The 22,161-nt window shown below is 44.3% G+C and overlaps 1 protein-coding gene across 1 annotated transcript; it reads right to left on the bottom strand.

The window, feature by feature from the left end:
- Window positions 1–3,399: 3,399 nt before the first annotated feature.
- On the bottom strand, window positions 3,400–21,908 carry TXNL1 (thioredoxin like 1). The gene is made up of 8 exons (XM_075077466.1): window positions 21,579–21,908; window positions 19,271–19,367; window positions 17,983–18,156; window positions 14,290–14,412; window positions 13,833–13,902; window positions 13,050–13,222; window positions 10,363–10,467; window positions 3,400–3,574 (listed from the first exon to the last, which is right to left on the bottom strand). Exons 1-8 carry the CDS (start codon window positions 21,674–21,676, stop codon window positions 3,545–3,547), a joined length of 870 nt encoding a protein of 289 aa, XP_074933567.1. The 5' UTR covers window positions 21,677–21,908; the 3' UTR covers window positions 3,400–3,544.
- Window positions 21,909–22,161: the final 253 nt, after the last annotated feature.

The raw sequence follows: 22,161 nt of genomic DNA, 5'->3' as shown, positions 1-22,161 counted from the left end.
AAACTAGGCTAGGAACTAAATTCAGGGATAAATACTCACATTCCCTAACACAAGTGAATTTTATACCATGCAAAGTGCTCAGATTTGAGTCACTACCTCGGTATTTTGCTGGCATCCCTCAAAAATACCCTTCTAAACCCAGTTACAAACTGGCTGTAACTTCTTCAACAGTGGAGGCTGGTGCAGGTTAACTCTTCAGACATTGGCAGTCTTCTCTCATTTTATTGCTTCCGACATTCCTTGCCTACAAAGCGTTCGGAACGCTACACCCAAAAGCACCGCGTCCACAGAAGCAGTTGGGTGAGTTCCACGCGGGCGTTTCCCCCACGCAGGACGTAACGAGCCCAGGACGTTTGCTCCCGAGGCAAGCCCGTGGAGGACGCTCACGCAGAGGCGTCGGGGAGCGCAGCCGTGGGTTCTTCGCCCACCCGTCCCCCACCGAGCCGCCTCCGGCTCCCAGCGCCGCAAGGCCGACCGAAGGGGAAGAGGACTCTCTGCGTTTCTGCTTCTTCATCACCCCTGACCGCGCTCTCCGTTCCCTTCCCACCAGGTTTTAAGATGATGTGCCACGTTGGGTCTCCTATTGCCTGCAAGACAGTGCAAACGCCTTCAGCTGAGATGACGACAGCAGTAGGAAACGGGGCATTTTGAAGGAGTCGGGCAGATTAAAGGTGTACCTCCTTGACCGCAAGCACTTTTTCAGGCTCCAGCCTCCAACCATTAGTACTTCTTACACTTCCTCCGTTAATTTAGACGCCAAGCGATCTTTAGAGGTTACTCTTCTAATACCTCAAACTCTTATCAGAAATAAAAACATTGAGGGCTATAAACATGAAAATAAACAACTTCCCAGCGCTGCATTTGCTCTCTCTAGCAGTCCTCAGACCAAGGCCAGCAGCTCTCTGGTAACACAGGCTTATTAATCTCAGTACAGAGGTAGCACGAAGGACAGAGACGAGCCTACCTCAGAGCCTCCCAGGGTACAGGACCCGCTCGCAACTCAAGTGCCGTCTCAGCCTTTCAACGCGCCCAGGCAGGAGCGTTCGACGCGGTGACGCTCTCACAGAGGCGTCGCCCTGTGGATTAGTTCTGTTACGCAGTCCCCAACCCGCCAGCGCGCTCGGTCCTGGGGAACCCCACGCCTGAAGAGCGTTTAAAGACACGAAGCACACCTCACGACCAGCTCGCCAACCCCGAAGGCAGCGAGAGAAGGTTCCAGCTACAACTGTTCGTTAAGCTGTGAGTCGAATGAGGATGTTTGCTATAAACCCACGCGCACCCGCAGACTTTCAGCAGCCTTTCAGTGTTTCGCTGGGAGTTTAACAGATCAACCTTCGCTAGAAACAAAGCAGGAAGGGGGCCGGCGGAGGGGGTCAAGGGGGCAGGACGGCTGTCACAGCTGGGTCAGACCTTGCTTACGCATCAAGGCAGGTAAATAATTTTGCACACCCATGCCGCTCGCCTCAGTAAGATCTCTGATTGATACAACCGCCTATTTTGCCCACCTGTCCCAAAGAAACGCCAGCCTAAGGATACCTGAAAGGTAACAAACTGGGCAGGGAGCTGATTTAACCCCTCGCCAGTGAACGCTGGTGGCCTGTAGTGTGGACCAGCAACCAATTTCAGTTCCCACAGCACGAGCAGCATCGTGGTTCCCTTTTAGGGCTCCTACTTGGCTATACAAGAGAACAACTTCTCAGCGTGACTTTTCTCATGGCGAACAAACCCCCGAAGCCCGGGGCCAAGCAGGCACATGGCAAGCACTCACCCCGCCAGCTCCGCAGGAGCTCCATGCACGGGCCCTGCCACCTAGAAAAACTGCATCACAACCACAGCGCTGCCATTTTTTGCTCCGAGTGCATAATTTACCCCGTTTTCCATTAAGCGCAACATGCGACTGTTACCTCTAAACATTTTAGGTGCACATCCAGAGCTTCGTTAGGGGAGGTACGCGTCATGCACCGGGGAAATCACGAAAGGGTCTCATAAACAACATAAATCGGTCTGATCATTGACAAAGATGTGAACCACCAGGTTATCAAATCTCTCGGGTATAAATATTATGAGGTAAGCGAGACTTAAGATGAGGCACTTCAACAACCACCCAAAAGGCAATTAGCGTACAAAATTATAAACAGGAGCAGTTTTTCGTATTGCCCTCAAGATTTCAAAGTGATTTATACCCTATACACAGCACGTGGCACACCTTACGCCCCCCGCTGAAGCAAAACAGGCAGGAAGGGCGAACGAAGCCAAGTCATCGTCTCCCGCCCATGAGTGTAACACAGGGAGAGCAGCACCCCGGCGCCCGCAGGGATGCAGTGGGGGAGAAGCGCCTCTCCGAGGGAATGCTTTCCTAGGCAATCCCGAGTTTTGTGCACGGAGAAAATACCTACGCTGACAGAAAGTTACCTTGGTGTTAACGCATAGATCTGCCAAGGCAGAAGAGAACCACCCTGCTGCGTTCAAGGAAGGAATGCCAACGAGGAGGGGATTTAAGCCTTCGTGGGACTGAGGGTAATTAGAAATGTAACAAATTTAACTTCACAAAGAAATTAATTATGCCAATTAAAACACTTAGCAAGTTTTACTGGGAATTTATACAGTATTATGTGTATCTGGTGCTGATCAACGCCCGATTTATTAAAATGACTTTGGTAAATTTTCTTGGAAGTGTGCCCTAAGTAGTATAGGAATTCCAATTAAGAGGCAAAATTAATATCTGCAATAAACATTTCCTTATCAAGATCCAGAGAGAGGAAAAACACCCAGTAAAAAAAACAAGGAATTTATGTTCAGGTGGGGTGCACAAACATCCCAATGCCCGTAGAGGCACAGCTTGCTCGAGGCGGCCTGGGAAATGAGCTCGCTATTTTCTAATAAATTCCAAAAATGCCCCAGACTTCCGAAGGACTCAGAAGCTCTCCATGGTGCACAGCCTGCATCAGCACAGCCTTTGCGACAAACCTTCAAGTTAATGGAATGGCAACTGAAGACATGCCGCCTCCTCCTCCTCCTCGTGTGCTTTTTGAGGTGGGGGAAGGGGCCAGTCCCAAAGCAGAGGGAGTTATTCAGACCTGAGGAGCACCTGGACTGTGTGGGTACAGCGACCCCCAGCTCGCTCGGCCTTACGACGAAGTAGCTCGGATTTTATGTTTAATGGGCCCTGAAGGGCACCCGTGTTTTACTTACGCTTGACATTTTGAACTCCAAACAAATGCAAGCTACATTGTGTCTTCTGTTTCTAAAGATAAGCCAGGCCGGTTCTGAGGTTTAAACGGAACAAAGGAAGAGCCACAGTTACTAGAACAACAAAATTAAACTTGGCAAAAGTAACGAATTTTATTTACAAATACATGTACGAGGATTACAACAGAAACACACGAGGGAAACTCCATCTCAACAAAAGCGATGATTTATTGGTAATGGCATTAAATGAAACAGATTGACAGTCTCTGGTTATGGTCAAGCAATTATCCAGGAGTCGTAAATAAAAGTGAAGATCTCTTTGATTGCGATAAGGCCTTCCAGTGTCTTTTGCGTCCTAGTGGCTCTCCCCTTTTTTGCCAACTACCTGATAAGAGAAAAAAACCACATAATTTAACCAAAAAAGTCCTGCCAAGTATTTTTTGAAGTTAAGTCTCAAAATAAACCAGTCTGACTGAATTTAACAGTTAACGCATTGAAGCATGCATTATCGTAGCACTTGCAGAAGCTGTGAATCCCTCTGAAGGGTTAAGGGTGCAAGACACAAGAAACCTCACCTTCAGTACTCAGACAGCAAACTGTCAGTCTCATTTAGAGAAGAGTTAGGAGGCAGTAACTGCAACAGAACTGACCGCGCTTAAATACATGTTATACACCAAGCGTTCAACCTTAATACGCTACGTAAAAATATTATAGCGGGAGGAGAACCACTGGGTGCTCAACAGAAGTTTGTTCATTTCCCCTGGCGTCCTTGCCCTGTCCCCCACTGAGAACGTTGACCTTTTAATGCAGCTCAAGGCTATAAGGACATCTGGAAGTCACCTGATTTTCAGTTATTCCTCAGTGAAAAGTTATTCCTTACCAACCCTCCTTCCAATCTCCAGTTCTGCAAACTCCACCTGGCATCAGCTCAGCACTTCCCTTTTCTGAAAGGACCGCCACCCACTGCCACCAGGCTTTGGGGCATCGCCTCACCAGCCCACAGCCAGCGCAACTCCAGCACCCTCTGTGCTGCGGTGCAGGGTTAAAGTCAGCACGGTTCGCTGCAGAAGGGTGTCCAGTCCCCTTCCTTGAGGGCAGTGAACACAAAATCCTGAGTGCACAAAACGAAGCCGCTTTAGTCACTTTTCTGAAAAGATTTAGACATAATGCTGGTGCTCTTGCAGAGCCTTGAAAAAATACCCATTTATAAGCCAAAGCAAAATAAAAAAAGTAAATCTTAAAGTTTAAGCCCTCAAACTGCAGGAGGGACCTTGGGCAAGGTGCCGATTCCCAATTCATTTCCACCTACCTACAGAGCAGCACTTACGGCCCTGGCAAGGCCGGGTCAGAATTCACATGACCAGAGATTTGACAATCACACTAATGGAGCAAAGAGCCTCCTGTTACTACTCGTAATAATGCTGAAAATGAAGGAGTAAAACCTTCCTTGTATTCTGACTGCTATAGCAAATATGTTCAGTATTGATCTCCCCTGCAGTTAAGTGACAATGTACCACGCGAGATTCATACAGCCGATAGTGAAATACAGAACTAGGTGGGAAAACCAAAACCAAACCCCACAAAACCCAGAACACCCAGAGCCCTGAGCTCGGGAAGGCTCATGGACCCACTCGAAGTATTCTTCCTGATCCTCCCCTTCTGCCATTTCTTGTCAAACTTCAAGGAGAATTTTTCCACTGTCCAGCTGCTTTTGGTCAGCTGAGTTATCACCATCACAAAGGATTGAGATCTACTCGTTAAGAGTACTTCTAAAGACCGTTTTCATCTCCAAGGAACCCTGGACCAGGAGCATTTCACTGAGCTGTAAATTCAACCTCATGTTTAAGGCCAGGAAAGCTCCAATCTGACAACATGAGGAAAGAAGGAAAAGTCAGAAGCCCAATCACTTGGCATTAAGACCCAATTAATCAAGTTAAAAAAATACGGTTAAAGTTGTCAAGAAGCAATATTTATTCTTTGTGTGTTTCCAAAGCACCAAACTAGGTTCACACACAGATTAAGGAAAAAAAAGAAGAAAAACGAAAAACACAGTTAAAAGATTAAAGATTAGGTGTTAGCGAGTGTGGAACATGAATGAAAAAATATTGCTATACCAGTCTGAGGCAGAAATTGACAACTCGCCCATGTGTATTATCTGCGAAAAATCAATCACACTGATACAGGTATTCTGTCATCACAGGTCAGACACCCACTTCCTGACCATCCCATCCACCTTCCCAAACGGAAACGGGCCATATACACTTAAACCAAACAACGGTCGTTATTCTTCTCAGAAGTAGATCTATTTTCCTTCCTTTTACAGGGAGAACTGCCATCTAGCGCATCCTATGGGGGTGGTCACAGCCTGCAGTTCCCACACAGAAGATGACGGGTTTGGAGCAGGCTTCTCTTCTGCTGTTCGGCTTTTTCCCGAGCAACAATCCAGAGCCTGACGGTGACAGAAACACAACCAACTCTTGGTTCACTCCCAAGAGCAGGACTGTAAACACTTTATTACTGAACCCTCTGGAGTAGAGTTAGGCTTGTTTGTTTTAAATATAAAGAGGTCGAGCAAGTAAAATTAGTAAGCTGCTGTCGGAGATCCCCAATGAGAGGCCACGTCCGTGCGAACACTCACCAGCTCCTCACTGTGCCTCCCGAGCAGGGACAACACAGGGCGGTGCTTTGCAGCCCCTTCTGGCTTGCCTACTACGTACTGAAGGGTCACACAAAGAGCACGAAGCTCCAGGAAGATATTTAAAGCAGCGAAGTCTTGGTAAGGCACTTCACAAGCTGCATCTCAAACAGCTTTACAGAATTCAGCCCAGGCTGCAAAATTAGTTACGGAAAATAGTTTGGAAGAGTACTATATGGTACGCCTTTAAAACGTCAAGTTTAGGGTAACAGTGGGACAGAAATTTGGTAAGACTGAAAGGTAAAGAGATGTGTTTAAGGTAAGATTTGGAGTGGGGCGGGGAAAGATGACTTGATGAGTCAGAAGGTAGAGAAGGTTTTCCTCGTGGTAGAAGGTGCAGAGAAGGTGGCTCTAGCATCAGTGCTGAGATTGTGGAAACGGTGAAAGAGATGCTAGGTGAGCAGAGGGAGCAAGGAAGGGGTAGCGCAAGACCACTTCAGTCTTCTTATTACTTTTTAATTCCTTCTGCCTTTTTAGTTCTTTAGAAATGGGAAGTTAAGCTGAAAACCAAACAAAATATTACAAGGAAAAAAAAAAAAAGCAGCAGCATGTAGTGCAAATGAACAGTTCTGAGTAGAAAGAAAGCCTTCAGCCAAGAGGGGACAAAAATCCCATCCCACCACCTGTCGATACTCATCTATGCCCCAACCTCAGAACTGTTTTATTCATTACTACCAGAAATAAACAAGAGCTATACTGGACACCAACGGCTGCATGCTCCTCCAAAACCAAACGTTTCCCAGGAACCTACCTAACACGAAGCTACCAGCCATCAGTAAGCACCCCCAGACTCGCACCGTCGCTCTACACTTTCAGCTGGCTGCCCAGCAAAGCAGCCCGACTGAGCACCTCCGAGCATCGGAAGCGAGTCTCAAGCGCAACCTGTGACGACTCAGATGCAGTCTATGGTTGCTGCATGATCAGTTATGCCTCAGAGCAGGCCCGGGAACAGCAGCCTAAACACTGCTAGTGTTAAGGGTATTTTTTAAAAACGGTCAAACATGCATTTAAATCAAGCTTTTCCAAAAGCATCTCAGAGTATATTTAATATGTATATGAAGGGAATATTCATCCTAATCCTCTGCTGTTGAGGGCCTCTTCATTTAAACAGGGCAAAGAATAGGTCTCTCCCTGCTACTCTCTGTGCTTAACTCACTGCACTGCAGTCAGTTCTAAGCACGGATTTTTTCCTTGGTGTCCCCCTTTTCGACCACTCCAAAGGCTTCCCTCCTCCCCAGAGGATAAAAATCAAGCTGTCAAAGGAGCAGGATACACAAAACATTGAAACAAGTTTGAAAGCAGCTTTTGTAACTTCACTCACTCAATGCAGCAATATCAGCTACATGAAGTGAAATAAATTTTTTTTACAGTGAGACCAGTCAATCACCAGACAACCTCCGCAGGGAGGTGGCAGAGGCCGCACTGCTGGAGGTTTTCAGGATGCGATGGGACAGGGCGCTAGATAACCTCACCTAGGCTCACCTTCCTATGCAAGCCTACATCAGGTGACCTTTTGTGGCTCCTTCCAACCTGGGCTGCCCCATGATTCTGCGTATACCCAAACTAACTTGAGGCCAACATCACTAAGGACTGACTTAGTGCTTCTGTTATTTTTCAGGGTAGATGAACTTCAGCTTTCTATTTGATAGTGTAAGTATTGGAAACAACGCCTCATTTATATTAAACACATGAACCAACTCCCTGAGCAAGAAGAGGTGATCCTTCTGACAGCCCTGTTGCTGTTAGCAGAGCACCACACGAGCAAACCTGAGTTTTCCTCAGCTGCCTGAAGGACGGAGGAGCTGCAGTTACACACCTCAGTAACTGCTGAGCAGTAAGCTGCTCCACTAAAAGCATGCGTTCAGAACCCATCCCAATTAGGAAGCAAAATACATTAGCCTGATCCTTAGCAGAAGTCGTTGAAACCAGTGTGGTGCTGTTATTTTTCACTTTGAGACTGAATATGCGTACAACCAACTGCGTAGCGATGTGATCAATCGTTAAGAACACGACTGGAATCACACTCACGTCCACTTCTTAATTCAAGCCCTTCAAATAAGATATTTAACAGATTCTTACACTTCCCGGACCCAGGGAAAAAAAGCATTCCCACTTCTTGTTAATCCCATTGGAATACTATTTCTACTATCATTAGACTAGAAATATGAACAGTAGAGACAGGTTGAGATAAGGGAGTGAGACAGATGAAAGCAGTGAGGAGTAGTGTGGGTAACTACTCAAGGAGATGAAAATAAAGAGAAGGTTTCCCAGTTAATCTGCAAACCTAAATGTAATTAATGCCCAACACTACATTAACATTTCATAACTGACAGGATCACTGGAAGAAAGGAAACAAAAGTTAAAATTCCTAAGAGCACGGCAACTCTGCCACACGACACAGCCCATTTGTTTTGATGAAATATTTTAACAGCCTACTATTAATACGACATGTTCAGGGAGCAAAGTAGGAATATTACATATAGTGTCGATGAATATCTGAATTGAGGCAGGATTAGCCACTCCGTAACACCGGCTCCTCTATTTAAGGCCGTTCTGATCAGTTCCTTAACATCCCGACATCACCAGCACAATGCTAAAGCCTGCGACTGTTTGGTGTACGCAGTCTTGTAGGCTTGTGCCCCCTCCCCTTCCATTTAAATGGATGTCACAAGACACAAAGGCGCACTCCTTGACAGTGCCAAGACACCTACCTGCAAAACTTCAAGGAAACCAGAACTGTTAACTTGCACAGTATTACCAGGCCACGCAGCAACATCCAAGCACCCACACTGCGTCTCGAACCGAGAGCGAGCTGTAAATCCCTTCTAACTATGCAGGGGGAGGCAATGCCTGGAGACCCACGCTATTTTTAATGCCTTTTAGGGTTGTGCAAGGGCATGTGTGAATAAAAAACCCACACAAACACTGCCCGGAGCTCAGATTGGTAGAACAGCCCGTTTCAGGCTAAGGCGTTACTTCAGTACTGTGCCCACCAAACTGACAGTCTGTGCAACTTAACATACTGTAGGAAATGCGCGCTGTGCGGGCTCAGCACTAGTCTCAAAGCCATGTAACGTTCTACAAAAAAAACCCTCTGAACTGCTTTACCAAGTGCATCCCAATCAGGATTATCAATTAAAAAAAAAAAAAATCACTACTTTAACAGTCAGAAGGTCAGGTTTAAAGAGCACACTTGTTGACGCTAACTTTAACTTTTGAAAGCAAAACTAAATTTAAAGAGTTTACAGAGAACTGAAAGTGAGACAGAGTTCAAGTACTGAGCCAGAGTGCCATCCCCTCCCCAACACCACCAGAAAGTACTGCTGGTTTACGATGGTAAAGTAGTAATCGCACAACTCATTGCAGGGCATGCCCTAGTACCGCAAGTACTGACAAAACTGTATAAATCCGTATAAAACAAAAAAATGTAAGCAGATTGAAAATCAATTAACATATTTCTGGTTTGGGGAGAATCGGAAGGGCTATGTTAGGAAGGTCTAAAATTGATATCCAGTTAGTTTTAGTACATTAGAACAACTTTTTCAATGACTTCAAGTTTCACTGACAGGCAGGAGAACCTATTAAACTTCTATTAATATCTTCGCAGGTAAGAATTAAGTTAACTTGATCTTAACTTCTATGTGTAAAACTTTTGACATTAAAAATTCCAAGTACGTGACACGTTGGTGAGCGTTAGTGTTTTTAACCTTCTGAAGTTATAGGTTATTTGTGTAATAAATTCCGCGGTGCTTTCCATGTTATTGGTCACCTACACAGTGGTTTGTAGGCAGGTGTTACAGCAGTATTTGCCCTTTTACAAAGGCTATTGTTTTAAAGCAGTTTATTTAAAAAAGACATTACATTTTGAAAGAGTTGGAAGTAGCTTTAAAGCTTCAGTCCTTTCAAACCCATTTCACATTCTCAAAAATCAAGAATTGAGAGTGCCTTATTGTTCAGCACTAGTGTGTCTAAAGTCGTACTGTAACAAGTTGTTTGCCTCTTCATTGCCTTCATTCAAGCAGATGTTTAATAACAGACATCTTGTGACCATTTTTCAGAGCTCAAGCTTACTTAATGCTGTCCAGTGAATAAAATCCTTCAAAGTACAAATCAAGCCAATCACAAGGAGTCTCTAATTTGTATACGCAATTGCTTCTCTACTTCCTGAACAGCATCAGAAAGCAAGCTGCAAAATCAAGACATAAGTCTCCAGTTCAGAAAACCACCCAACGTTGTCTATAGTGTAAATAGCTTGACAGTCCCTCAAGTTTTCATATAGACATTCTTATCAGTTATTTTCACAAAGTTCGTGAACCAAAACTTGTAGGATCTGTAAGATAAAACTACGCATTTTCCTTCAGATGCCAAAACTACCTTAAGTTGTGGAATTGTAGTAACAACCAAGCGCATTTGTTCCGACAACCCATTTTTGACTAGATTTAAAACATTCAAAAGTGCTTTGAAGAAAGAGGACTCACTCGCTTGAAGTCATTCATATTTGTGGCTTGGACTGGAGTTCCAATAAACGTGAAGTATGTAATTCTTGTTGTCTCTTCGTCACCATGATTGGATTGGACAAACAACTACAGAAAAAATCCCAAACAAGAGAGTTAAGGTAAACTGTCCATCCCTGAATTAATACATAAAAACATTAGGTGCCCGAGATTTTTGAACTAACCAAATTAACACTTTTTCCCACTATAAAGGTCTCTGTAGGCTTTAGAGAAGCTACCGTCCTATTACTTTAAATACTGATTATATAGAACGCTATTATTTTCCTGGTGGTTTTTTAGAAAACCCACACAGCTTGGATTTTCCCAGCTTCCACTTTCAACCTGACACCACATTCGGCAAGCAAAAACAGGATCTAAGAACTCACAATTCACTATTCACTGGAATCTGACTTGAAATGAAGTTAAATATCAATTGAACTATGCCTGCTGAAGCCCCTAAGGCTATTTGTGTGTAGCTTACTACTACAGCTTGCGTATTGGTGTGTTTTACAGCACGAATACTAGATCTATGAGGTTATTTTAGGGTTTCAAACAAATATCAGGCTTCTTTTGAAATATGAACTAAGGAATTACTGCTGGAACCACTAGACTTTTCAAAGTGGCCAAATGAAATTGCCCGTGCCACAGACCACCAGATGCTGGAGGGTACGCGTCACTACGTGCTTGCCCTATACTTAAATATTATTTTGTGACACCACCAGGTGCCTGTGATAAGCAAGATGGACCGCTGATCTAGACCAGGGGACACACGCACCGCCTCAAGCGGCTTCATTGTAGTTGGAAGGCTGTGTTATTTTCCTCTACAAACAAGAGGTATGGAAGGCGAGGGCTGAAATGCTGAAGAAAGTACTCTTCAGACAGAAAGAAATGGAAGAGCATGTCGAGGACCAGCTTTTGCCAGAGGTGAACTGCAACATGCTCAGAGATTTTGTCTCAGTAATGACAGGAAAAGTTCAACAAGTACAGAGAAAACAAATGCCACTGAAGTAGCAGTAATTAAGAGAAGCACACCACAAATGGGGAAAACCAGCATTAGACACGATGAATCATATAGGTTAGAAACTACAGGGTATAGAATTAGTAATAAAAAGCCAGGTAAGTTAACTAACAAACCTAGCAGTGATATAATATATAACAATAAACTAAGAACTTGCCAATACTAACATGGAAAGTTCAGTAAGTGTTTCTGATTGTCCTGCTTTTCTGCCATGTATAATTTGTGTCTATGACAACTGTGCCTCCTCCAGTTCATTAGGAACCAAAGATTTTTATCCCCAGGACTCCATAAGCAAGCAGAACTTCATCACCTGCACCGAAATGCCATGTGGTGGACAAGATGACGGGCCGTCTCATTTTTAGGAAGTCTTAAATACAGAATCCAGGTTTAGCTAGGAACTAGGGGAGTGCTACTGCAGCGCCCACACGCAAAGGCGGCAAACAAGCAGAACATCTATTTAATCACCTTATCACTTGTCTGGAGTTTGCACATCATCCTGTCTAAAGTTGACACAGGATTTTATTAAAGAATACATAACTCGTACGTGCCAGCACAGCTTTGTGGAACACAAGCCCACATGACCGATCTCCATGTCATTTGTGGGAGGATAAAGTTGGTCTCAAAAGGTAACTCAATAGATACAACAGACGTGAAAAGGAGTTATTTTGGTTCGCCTCCCTTTCCATTTAAATTAATTGCTAGTAAACACCGCTGAAGATGAAAGTAGCCGACTGATCTAAAATGCAGACCAACAACAGTAATTCAGAAATTCACCTTCTTTTTACAGAAGCGTGATGAAAGATTGAGGGTGAACAATGCTTTGGAGTCACCTGTAACTGATATTAAGCTGGTGATTTCTGTGGCCAGCCCGCTCAGATATAGTTTGATTCAATCAACTAAGTCCCTACATTTGCAAACACATAATTCAGGCCATGAAAACCATTTCCACTGAAGAATAAGGGCCACACTGCAAACACAGTTCAACACAACACTGCAGGAAACCAGGCTAGCACAGCACCAGGGTGATGCCAAGCATAAGGCAATTCCAGCATCAGTTTAGTCATCGCACATATTGCACTAGAACCTGTATTTTTAAAATGGAAGAGGAGAAATGGCACCTGTGCTTAAGAGTCAAAAACCCGATGTGAAATCTGTGGAAAGTCTCTTACAGCAAGAGAATTGGAGCTCATTAAAAGACAAAGGTGCTTTGATTACAGCATTTAAGAGCCCTCACAGAGAGCAGATACTGAGTGTAAAGACATTGCAAGCACTTCACTTGATGCTCGGAGAAATCTGTCCTTTCTGCAATCAGATTACTGAGAAACTGGATTCCTTGTCTCCTCAACTCTTCAAATGAAGGCAAGATGCCTTTCAAGAAGGTATGTCAGTAAAAACACAAGTGGTGTTAATCAGCAGGCTAGCTCACAAAGAGGTGAAAGTGAGCTTTACGTCTCATGCTAGGGCAAGAGAGACACTGCGTGCCCGTGGCCTTGTCTCGCCTCCAAGTCCCAAAATACTTTTAGCATAAACATACAGTATGCAAGTGGCAGAGAGAAACCAAGAGCATTTGCAGTGCAATCAACAAATACGCACAGCTTTAAAAGCCTATGAAGTTGTCAGCCTGCACAGACCTCAGAACAGGAACTTTACTTACAGTTACACTGTTAACATTCTGAAATTTTACATAGCGAAGCTGGACAATACCATCTTCTTTAATATCATCTGGTGTCAGCTCCAGGGCTTGAGTTGGTTCACTTCTTTCTGCTTCTTCAAAATCCATAGACCGAGGAAGGTTGATAAAAATTTTTATGTACTTTGGACCTTGCCCTGTGTTAAAATATAGCAGCGGTGTTTAAATATATTTTCAAAACTCTGCTTGAGAAGCCCTCACTTATCACCGTCTCTAGATACCACTCACAGAAAGCACAAGCTTCTTTAGTTCTAGCGTCTTATCTGCCAGTCCGACATCACCACCCTGCATACTGAAGGACATCCAAAGTCGCACTACTCGCCTACGTGTCAGAGACAAGAATTCCACAGAAAAAAATCCAATAAAAAGTCTAAAAATAATAGTTTTGCTGTGTCATGTAACACCTGAACACTTTAAGCAGTTTGATAACATAAACTGAGCTACCACAAAAACTAAGCTATGCTTTTCAGTAGCTCTCACAGTAATTCTTGAGTTGAATGTTTCTCTTTGCAGCATATCAAACTACAGTAAATACTTCCGTGTCATACTAAATGCCCACACACACGGTCAGCAAAAGATCAATGAGATCATTTGTTATGCAATTCAGTTACGACAAATTTACTGAAAATAATGTGGGGTTTTCAGAAGGTAAAAGGTTCCAGGGACTAGTGTCATTTTCAGAAAATTCAGCTAAACAGGGGCAAAATTTTGGTTTCAAAGATATGATTGAACAGACACTTCACTCACCGTTATCTGGCCCCTGAAGTTTCATAGAATAAAGCTTGACAGGTTGACTAAAAGCTACAGTAATAAGTAGCTGCAGAGAAAAAAGTTGCTGTTAAATACTGTTTTCTTCACTCTTTAAAACAAACATAGTACAATAATTAACTAGAACTAAGTCTTAGCTTTGAAATGAAGTACTTACCTGCACTATATTCCACATGTGCCCTAGTCTGTCACTTTAAAATATCAGCAAATGCTACTCCGCTTGGGATTTTTTCCATACACAGAGGGACGTGAAACTTGAAACACTGCAACGCCCTTTGTATACAAGTTTTACTTACATCCTACCACCATCTGCCACTCCTACCATAACACTCCCACCACCGTAACAATATAAATCAGACAAGTTCTTAAAAAAAACAAAAATGCTTGCAGACCAGACCATCATTGGAAATATCTCACTTATAAGTATCTACTGTACCTGCTCGTCACAGTCTGATTCCAAGTAGGTAGAGTCTTTACGTAAACAGTTGTCAAATCCATGCTCATCGCTCTCATTAAGACATTCACAGCCGGCTTTATTGATAAATGGCATTAAATCCATCTGAAAGTAAAAGCGAGAGTGTTGCTGAGCCCATGATAAGCACGCCACGAACTCATCTGGGATTAGTAAGCGTTGGAATGAATGAAATTCTTCATTCAACAGATTAAAATAACAAGACACACAGAAAACCTCAGGGGCTTATATCAAAAGACATTACAAACAAAACCCACGAATACTATAGTACTCAGATGTATCCTGTTTGTAACTGGGTGACATTTTTCCCCTCCGTTCAAAATCCTGCACCCCCAGAACACATGCCTGATGTTCTGAGAATAAGAAAGCAGGCTCGGGGAGAATTTTCAGATCCGATGCTGTGGTCTTGTTTATCAGAAGTGTAGTCACTCCACAACACAGACAAACTGACATCAGACTGGAGCTATGATCAACTTAACACAAAAAAAACCCACCAAAACAGAAGTGGGGCCCCCCCCAAATTACTATATATTGCGGAACAAATTGAAAGACCACCACTATAGCTCTTACCAGGTTTTACATGCAAAGCTAGCCTTCTTTTTCAGCACTGGATACAAATCAATTTGATGAAACCTTTTCCTACTCCTTTCTCCACATACTTCAGTAAAAACACAGAACAACAGAAAACAGATCCTACACTATTTGTCATGAAGCGGTTTGGTTTGCTCAGCTCTTTTGTAAAAGGTCCAGCAAAAAGCTTTAACATACACGTGTTCTCAGATTAAAGCAGACCACTATTCATGCTCCAAGCCATTTAAAAGGTGGTATTATTGCAGAGGCAGAAAACCCTGCAGCAATTTCCAGATAACCAGAATTTTTTGCCTGCAACTAAAGTAAGCTAAGTCTAGCTGAAGCAGAGTATGCCAGGCTAAAAAATTTTTTTTTTTTAAAATCAAGAATTTATCTTAAGGCCTGAGACAGAGTATCAGCACCTCACGCCACAACAGTACAAATTCAAGACCAGTGTACAGTCATAGAAAAGTTCAGACCTAAGAAACTAAAGGAATTTTTAGGATGACAACCCAAAATACCCTTCCTAAAGGCATACATTAGGTCCAAAAGAATAATATACCACTCTTGGAAGAAAAAAAAAAAGGCACACACTAGCTTGAAACTCACTGCCTAAAACAACTCAGGCTATAGCTTCACAGTACAAACTGAATCCGAGCACAGGCTGCTGAGAGGATGCCACTCAGCTCCTGAATGCCACTTCCCTTAGCTCTTGCAGGGAGCAAAAAATCCTTATCCCTCTCCCAACACCAAACGAAGGCTTAGCTCGCGACTTGCGCACTCAGTAGATATCAGGTAAAAACAGAGAAGGAATGCACAGCTGCACAAGAGGATGAGGATGCTTTCCTGAGCCAGCAGCAGTCCAATTTGGGTCTGGCATATCCTAAAATAGCATTTCAGCCTACCACCGACGGGTCAACTGGAATTCCTGCTTGGCTCGTGCAGCCCTGAACACGCTCAGGACCCAATCCACAGGGGTAAGACACCACCTCCTACAAGGCTAACTTTTAATAGAAGATGGCGCTTTCATCTCAAAACCAGTCTAGACAAGCAGACCTGAACCCACTACCTAAACAGTTTTCAGTGTGTTCAGGGCTCCAAAGCTAACAAGCTGAACCTTTGTCTATTGATATTCCCACAGTTCCACAGAGGATTCCACAATAATTATCAGTGTAAGCGTTCATGTATAAAGTGAAGTGCAACACATGCCGTGGAACAGTTAGCAAGTATCTGAACTGCTAGAAATTCGAGTGGCCTGTGACCCTGCAGTTTATTTAAATGAGAAATATTCAGCTGGATTTGCATCCTGCTTACATTTGCCTGATAGGATACAGCTAGCTGTGAATTTAAAATACTTAACCTCCAAAAAACCTGCTTTTGCATTTAACAACATAATTTTGGGTTCTATAGATACCCGTCACAGCTAGGTTCACTGTAGTACATTTGCTAATGCGAAGTAACACGCGCACTACAGCAGCTAGCTAAGCACTGCACTGTGACACAGGATTTAGGCGAAATGTAATACCCCACGTAACTGTGTTTATACTTCTGGTAGAACAACAGACAGTCTCATTTAAGGAGTAATATTACACCAAGGATTGCTTGGAGAATACGGTCTAAGACGACAGCTCTAGGAAAGTGTTTAGTCACATTAGAGTTCTCATTTACATGTGTTTGCTCGTACAGCTGTTCGACAGGCTTATGATTTGCAACACACAATTGCCGTGAGGTAACATGAAAACACGGAGAACATGGTGAAAATAATTTCCTGAGAGCACCAATATTTCTACGCAGATTGCTCGCTTATTGGAATTTTGGCCAAAAACTCAAGTATCCCTACAAAGTTTTCATCTACCTAGAGACATGAGCAAATCATGCAATGATAAAGAAACCAAACCTGTTTGTGAATACCAACTTTTAAATTCTTAAAAAAAATGTTAAAACCAAGTTTTAGCTATGAGAGATTTCAATGCAAGGTTTAAAAACCATTCAATCTGAGAACATCTATGTAGAAATGTTCACTTTTTTTTTTTTTACAAATAACTGAAGAATTACAGGTTATTTACTGAGTTTACGTTATCTGTGATTGCCTGATCAGCTGGAGTGATCCGCAGTACCCCTACAGAAGCAAAGTGATACACATTAAGCATTAAATTGAAAGCAAATTCACAGTCAGCAAGAAGTAGTTCTCGTGGGCCACTCAGATCAGGCACATCATCTTCTCCAAGTACTCCTGTGACATTCTTTACTTTATGTATTTTTATATCCTTGTTATTCTTTCAGAAGCGAGAAGCAGCCTGAAGAGAACACACTGTAACAACATCCACTTTTACAAACCTTAGCAATCAGGCAAAAGAATATATATCATGAGATACTGTTTACATAACAACAGCCTCCCAAGGGCATCCTATTTTCAGGGCAAGCTGCTATAGAGGAAGATGGAACTGAACTCTTACGAAGGTTAATTCCTTCAGCAACAGAACCTCTCTTGCTTTTGGAGGGTTTTGGGTTTTTTTTTGTTGTTGCTGTTTTAAGAGAGATGAAATAAAGAGGATTAAAGGAAGGGTAGGGAGCAAGAGGAAAAAAGGAAAACCCCAGATGAACCTACCACCACATAAACAATAGAGGGGATTTCTTGAGGAACTACTAGAACAACTTTTCAATGTTTTTGACGACCACGTCTTACACTGCCTTTTCCCATGGACATTTTTACACTTAGAAAAACATTTTGGAAAGACAGATTGGGATGGCTGAGAAGAAACAAGCAGAATAAGCAGCTGCAGCAAGAAGTTCATCATAATACATTAAGTTCATTATTTTAACGCCTAAGGGCTATGCTTGGAGATTTTTCTTAAAACATTTTACAATTCTATAACCATACTTACTAAATATGTACATGTTAATTTTTCAATATTGTCTGAAGAAGGAAACCTAGACAAGGGATCTTCTCAAAGAAGCCATGGACAACTTGCAGTTCTAACTTGAATATTATTATTTGACTTAGATGTTTAGAAAGCAACAGATTTTCTTCTTTCAAACATTCAAGTTACACAAACATTAAAAAAAATTATCTTAAGAGATGCATACATATCCTTTTGGGATATCTGTATCTTCACTGTTTCCAGGATCATTCTCCAGGTGCTGTTTAATTTTTTCTTCTAAACCTACAGCATCTGCTCCTTGATATTGGTCGATTCGCACTTTGTTTCGGAAAAACAGAAACGTTGGTGTTGCTGATATATTATTGGTAGCAGCTGTCCCCTAGAATGCAGAAATCAGTTACAAGTGTTACCTAACAGAGTATTACCAATATTAGACAGAAACGTTAGCTTGATTCACCTAGATAAGAACACATGCACTAGGTATCAATCAAGCTACATCACCTCAAACATCAAAACCAATACTTGTTATTTTATAAACAGCTTTAACTCAGACAATAATTTAAAGTTAATTTAAAATCTTCAGATCCTCCTAATCCTTTACACATTCTGGCATTCTTCGAATGGACTTCACATTGTCAGTAGATTTGCACGTACACCACAAAAATCACGTTACTCGTTTGCTCTCGGAAGTGGAGGACACCTTAATTTAACACACTTTGTTTACAAGCTTTCTTCACACCTGCATTCCTTCCTCTCCCAAGTCACATTCACACACATCCAGGAATTGCAGCCTGCTGCTGTAGAAGGTGAGTTCCGTTCCTTTTCTACCTGTATTCCTACCTGGTACGCACCCACAGTAGTTTTTCCAAAACTTCCCATAATTTATTGTCATTTGCAAACACTGTTACCGCTCTGACGTCCGTCTCTCTCCACTATAACTTGCAGTAATTCGAGACGCTTCCTTTCAACATAGCAGTGTCAATTGTTGTTAACAACCCTTAAGTCAACCAATAGCTCACCTGCACCACTGTTGTCTGTTAAAAACAGTTGGGTAGTACTTGAGAGGAATCTACTCCCACTAATCATACCAGTTTATTGCATTTTTCGTTTTGCTCAATAATTACGCCAATATTTGTTTGGAAAGACCGACTCTCTTTAATCCACACTGGTGCTGCCTTCTACATTTAATGGCATTATCTGAGTAGTACAAGCAGCAGGAACTGCTAAACTGTCCGCACACTGCGTAACTGAAGGACATCGCAGCGGTAACCGCAAGAATACTTTTCTAAACAAAAGTGTTGTTTGTCCACATTTTTGTGCGTACCCTGGTTCTGGAGAAGTTCACAGCATGGCTATTTGTGAAGCACCAATTTGTCAACAGCCGCAGGATACTACTCTTCGTATACCGTCCCAACAGTTTTTCTTCAAGTTTCCCATTCACTACATTATCTGCTCTTTCTCTTACAACTGAAAGTATGTTTTTGAATACCAACCTGGCATTGATGCACATCTACTTCCAAAAAAGTCGCCTGGGGATATTTGTTACTCAGAGCATTGAAAGCTGGAGCTATCCTTAAACAAGGGCCACATCTGTGAAAACAACACACAGTTTCACTTTAACTCAATCTTTTTTTGAAAAACACCTGCCCCAAGTAGCATTAGCACATTCTTGTTCGTACTGATATCCTTGGTACATGTGAAAATAACCTTCCTACCTGGCTGCCAGATGGTGAGCAATCCTGGTGATACAATTAAGACTGACATTTAGAAACACATGAAGTGTTAATTCCCTCTTCCTCACACAGCTTCAATGTCACATGATTAGCTTCACCTATTAATTAATACTAACTTCCTCTTTTCCATCTAATGGGTTTAGCTCCAGCATCTCTTACCGCAAGCCAAAATCCTGCTAACTAAAGTGACATCGGGGAGGGCAGAGTTGCCTGTTTTTCCTGAAACAGCAAAAAACTCTCTTAACAGAAAACTAGTACTAGCACTCCACGTTACCTCCTGTGAAAAAACAGGACCTGCGGTAAAATCTACACAACTTAAAATATTTAACCGTAATAATGCATTAAACCTTAAATTCTTATTACAGCTGTACCCAGTTACTACCATACTTATTTGACCCTGGTAAGACAGACCTGACTTCTGCTGACTTAACTGTATCACCTTGGCTGAAAATATGCATTTGTTAATTATGATACCTTTGCTGGAATATACAAAGCGTACAGATGCAACTATTCCTGCAGAGGAATATTCTCACACCTCAGCCTGCTGTGAAAGAAGCAATTAAAAAGCAAAACAGCAAAAAGCCCCAGTAGAAAGTCCCTCCAACGGCATATCAGCGTAGGCTGCACCTAAACCAGAGCGCTCTGTCAGTGCGGATCTGGCGGCACAGAGCTGTAAAACAGCACAGACCAGATCTGCTCCACCTTTTCTAGTCTCTCCTGACCAAGGCGGTACGGATCCACAGCAGCACAGCAAGGCAAACTCACAGATATTTATACACTAAGACATCAATCTAACTGGAACCTAATAGAGTGGGTTGTCTGTAACCAAAACATTGTCCTGCGCACACGTGGACGCAGCGTTACTGAGCTCACCAACACCTCTCCAGTTACCAGTGAAGTCGACTTACCCAGGAAAAGAGAGCCCAACCCCATAACTAAGCAGCAGCCATCAGATGTGTGTACAGCAATGTTTACTCAGCAGCCACTCAGATACACAGCTAGTCATTCTTCTGGCCTCTTCGAGTACACTGGCTCTGTCACAGCATTTGACCTGAAGCCTTTTGAGCTCCAAGCAGCCACTGGAAGTGGAATGGTTCAACTGTGCATTTTAATTAAGGGGTGGGAAGATGAGGAAAAAGAGTATAGGCGCTAAAAGCTAGGACCGTGACAGTAACGTGGTGCACTTTGGAGCCCAGGACCCCCAACGCTATCGCTGCTCTCCCTAACTTTGCAGACTACTGTGAATAACTAAGACTTCCTTTGGCAGCCGATTGAGCCAGACTGTACCACGCTTGTATCCCAAACCCCCGCTGAGGAGGGGGGAAAGGACATCCCCATGTCCTGGGCGGAAGGGTGAGGATCCAACGAAGTTTTATTAAGGCAGATGTTTTTAACAGAAACAAAAAACAATGCAGCTCTCTGCCCTCTACTAACAGCAGCTTCCCGACCCACAGCTGGATTTTAAGCCAGGATAGCGTCCAATCTCTTCGGCGCACCTGAAGAAGGACAGGCTCAGAGGGCAGGGGCAGCTGGCTGAGCTGCAGAAAGGCGAGTTTAACATCAGAAATAGGGAACAGCGTTCTGACTGTATGGCTGGACGTATACACTACAGGCAGGGAGCGACGCTAGGCTAAAGAAGCGATTAGTTCGCAGGCCTTACCTGCGGCAGTTGGTGACTGACCAAAATGAGGCAGCGTTTCGCCAGCTAACCGCCAATTCTCAACTTTAAAACCTTACCTCCCTCCCAAATAAATAACAACACCAGAACCCCTCGAGGGCCCCGCGGCGGGTCTCTCGGTCCCGGGGAGCCTCCGCAGCCCCGGAGCAGGGCGGGAGCGGCAAGGGCCGATGAGGGGGCGGCGAGGAGACGCGGCCCGGCGGGTCAGGCCCAGCTCCCGCTCTCCGCCGCCTCAGCGGGGAGGAGGCCGGGGCGAGGGGCCTCGAGGCAGGGGCGGCGCGGGGAGCGCACCGGGGTGGCAGCCGCCGCCCCGGTGCGCTCCCCGCGCCGCCCCTGCCCAGGGTGAAAGAAAGCGGGCAGCCCGCACGCGGCTCTCACTCGCTCACTCACCCCCGCATGGTGAACTTCACCACGGCCAGGCGGGAACCGGCGGCGCTGAGCTCAGGCTGGAACTCGGTGTCGTTCGCGATCACCTTCACGCCCACCATCCTCGCCGGGCCAGGCGGCGCTGAGGAAGGGGCAGCGGCGGCGGTGCCGGCCTGCTATCTGCAGCGTCACGGCGGGAAGGGGGCGCCCGGCATGCACCGCTCGGCGGAGGGCGCGGGCGCAGGCGCGGCCGCCGCGCCGCTCCCACAGCCCCGGCCCGCCGGGCGGACATCTTAAGGGCGGAGCGGCGGGGCGGGGTGGTGACTCTCCGCCGCCATCTTGGGAGAGGGCAGCGAGTGACGGGGTCAAGCGCCGCCATCTTAGTTAGGGGCAGGCGCGGAGAATTGCGGGAGGGGAGACGTGCCATCTTGGTCTGGGGTAGGCAGGGCGGGAGGCTGCCGAGGGGGAGGGAGGCGGCCATATCCCGGCCGAGGGTCCTGCCGGCGTGAGGAGGGCTGGCTACCGCTGCTGGGAGTAGCCACAGAGCCTGGCCGGGCTGGCAAGAGGCTAGATGCCATCCCCTCCTCTGGAACAGGGAGGAGAGCCT

This window comes from Phalacrocorax aristotelis, chromosome W (assembly GCF_949628215.1).
Source record: "Phalacrocorax aristotelis chromosome W, bGulAri2.1, whole genome shotgun sequence".
Taxonomy (NCBI): Eukaryota; Metazoa; Chordata; class Aves; order Suliformes; family Phalacrocoracidae; genus Phalacrocorax; species Phalacrocorax aristotelis.
Note: the sequence above shows the minus strand (reverse complement) of the source record. Positions and strands in the feature narration are given on the sequence as shown.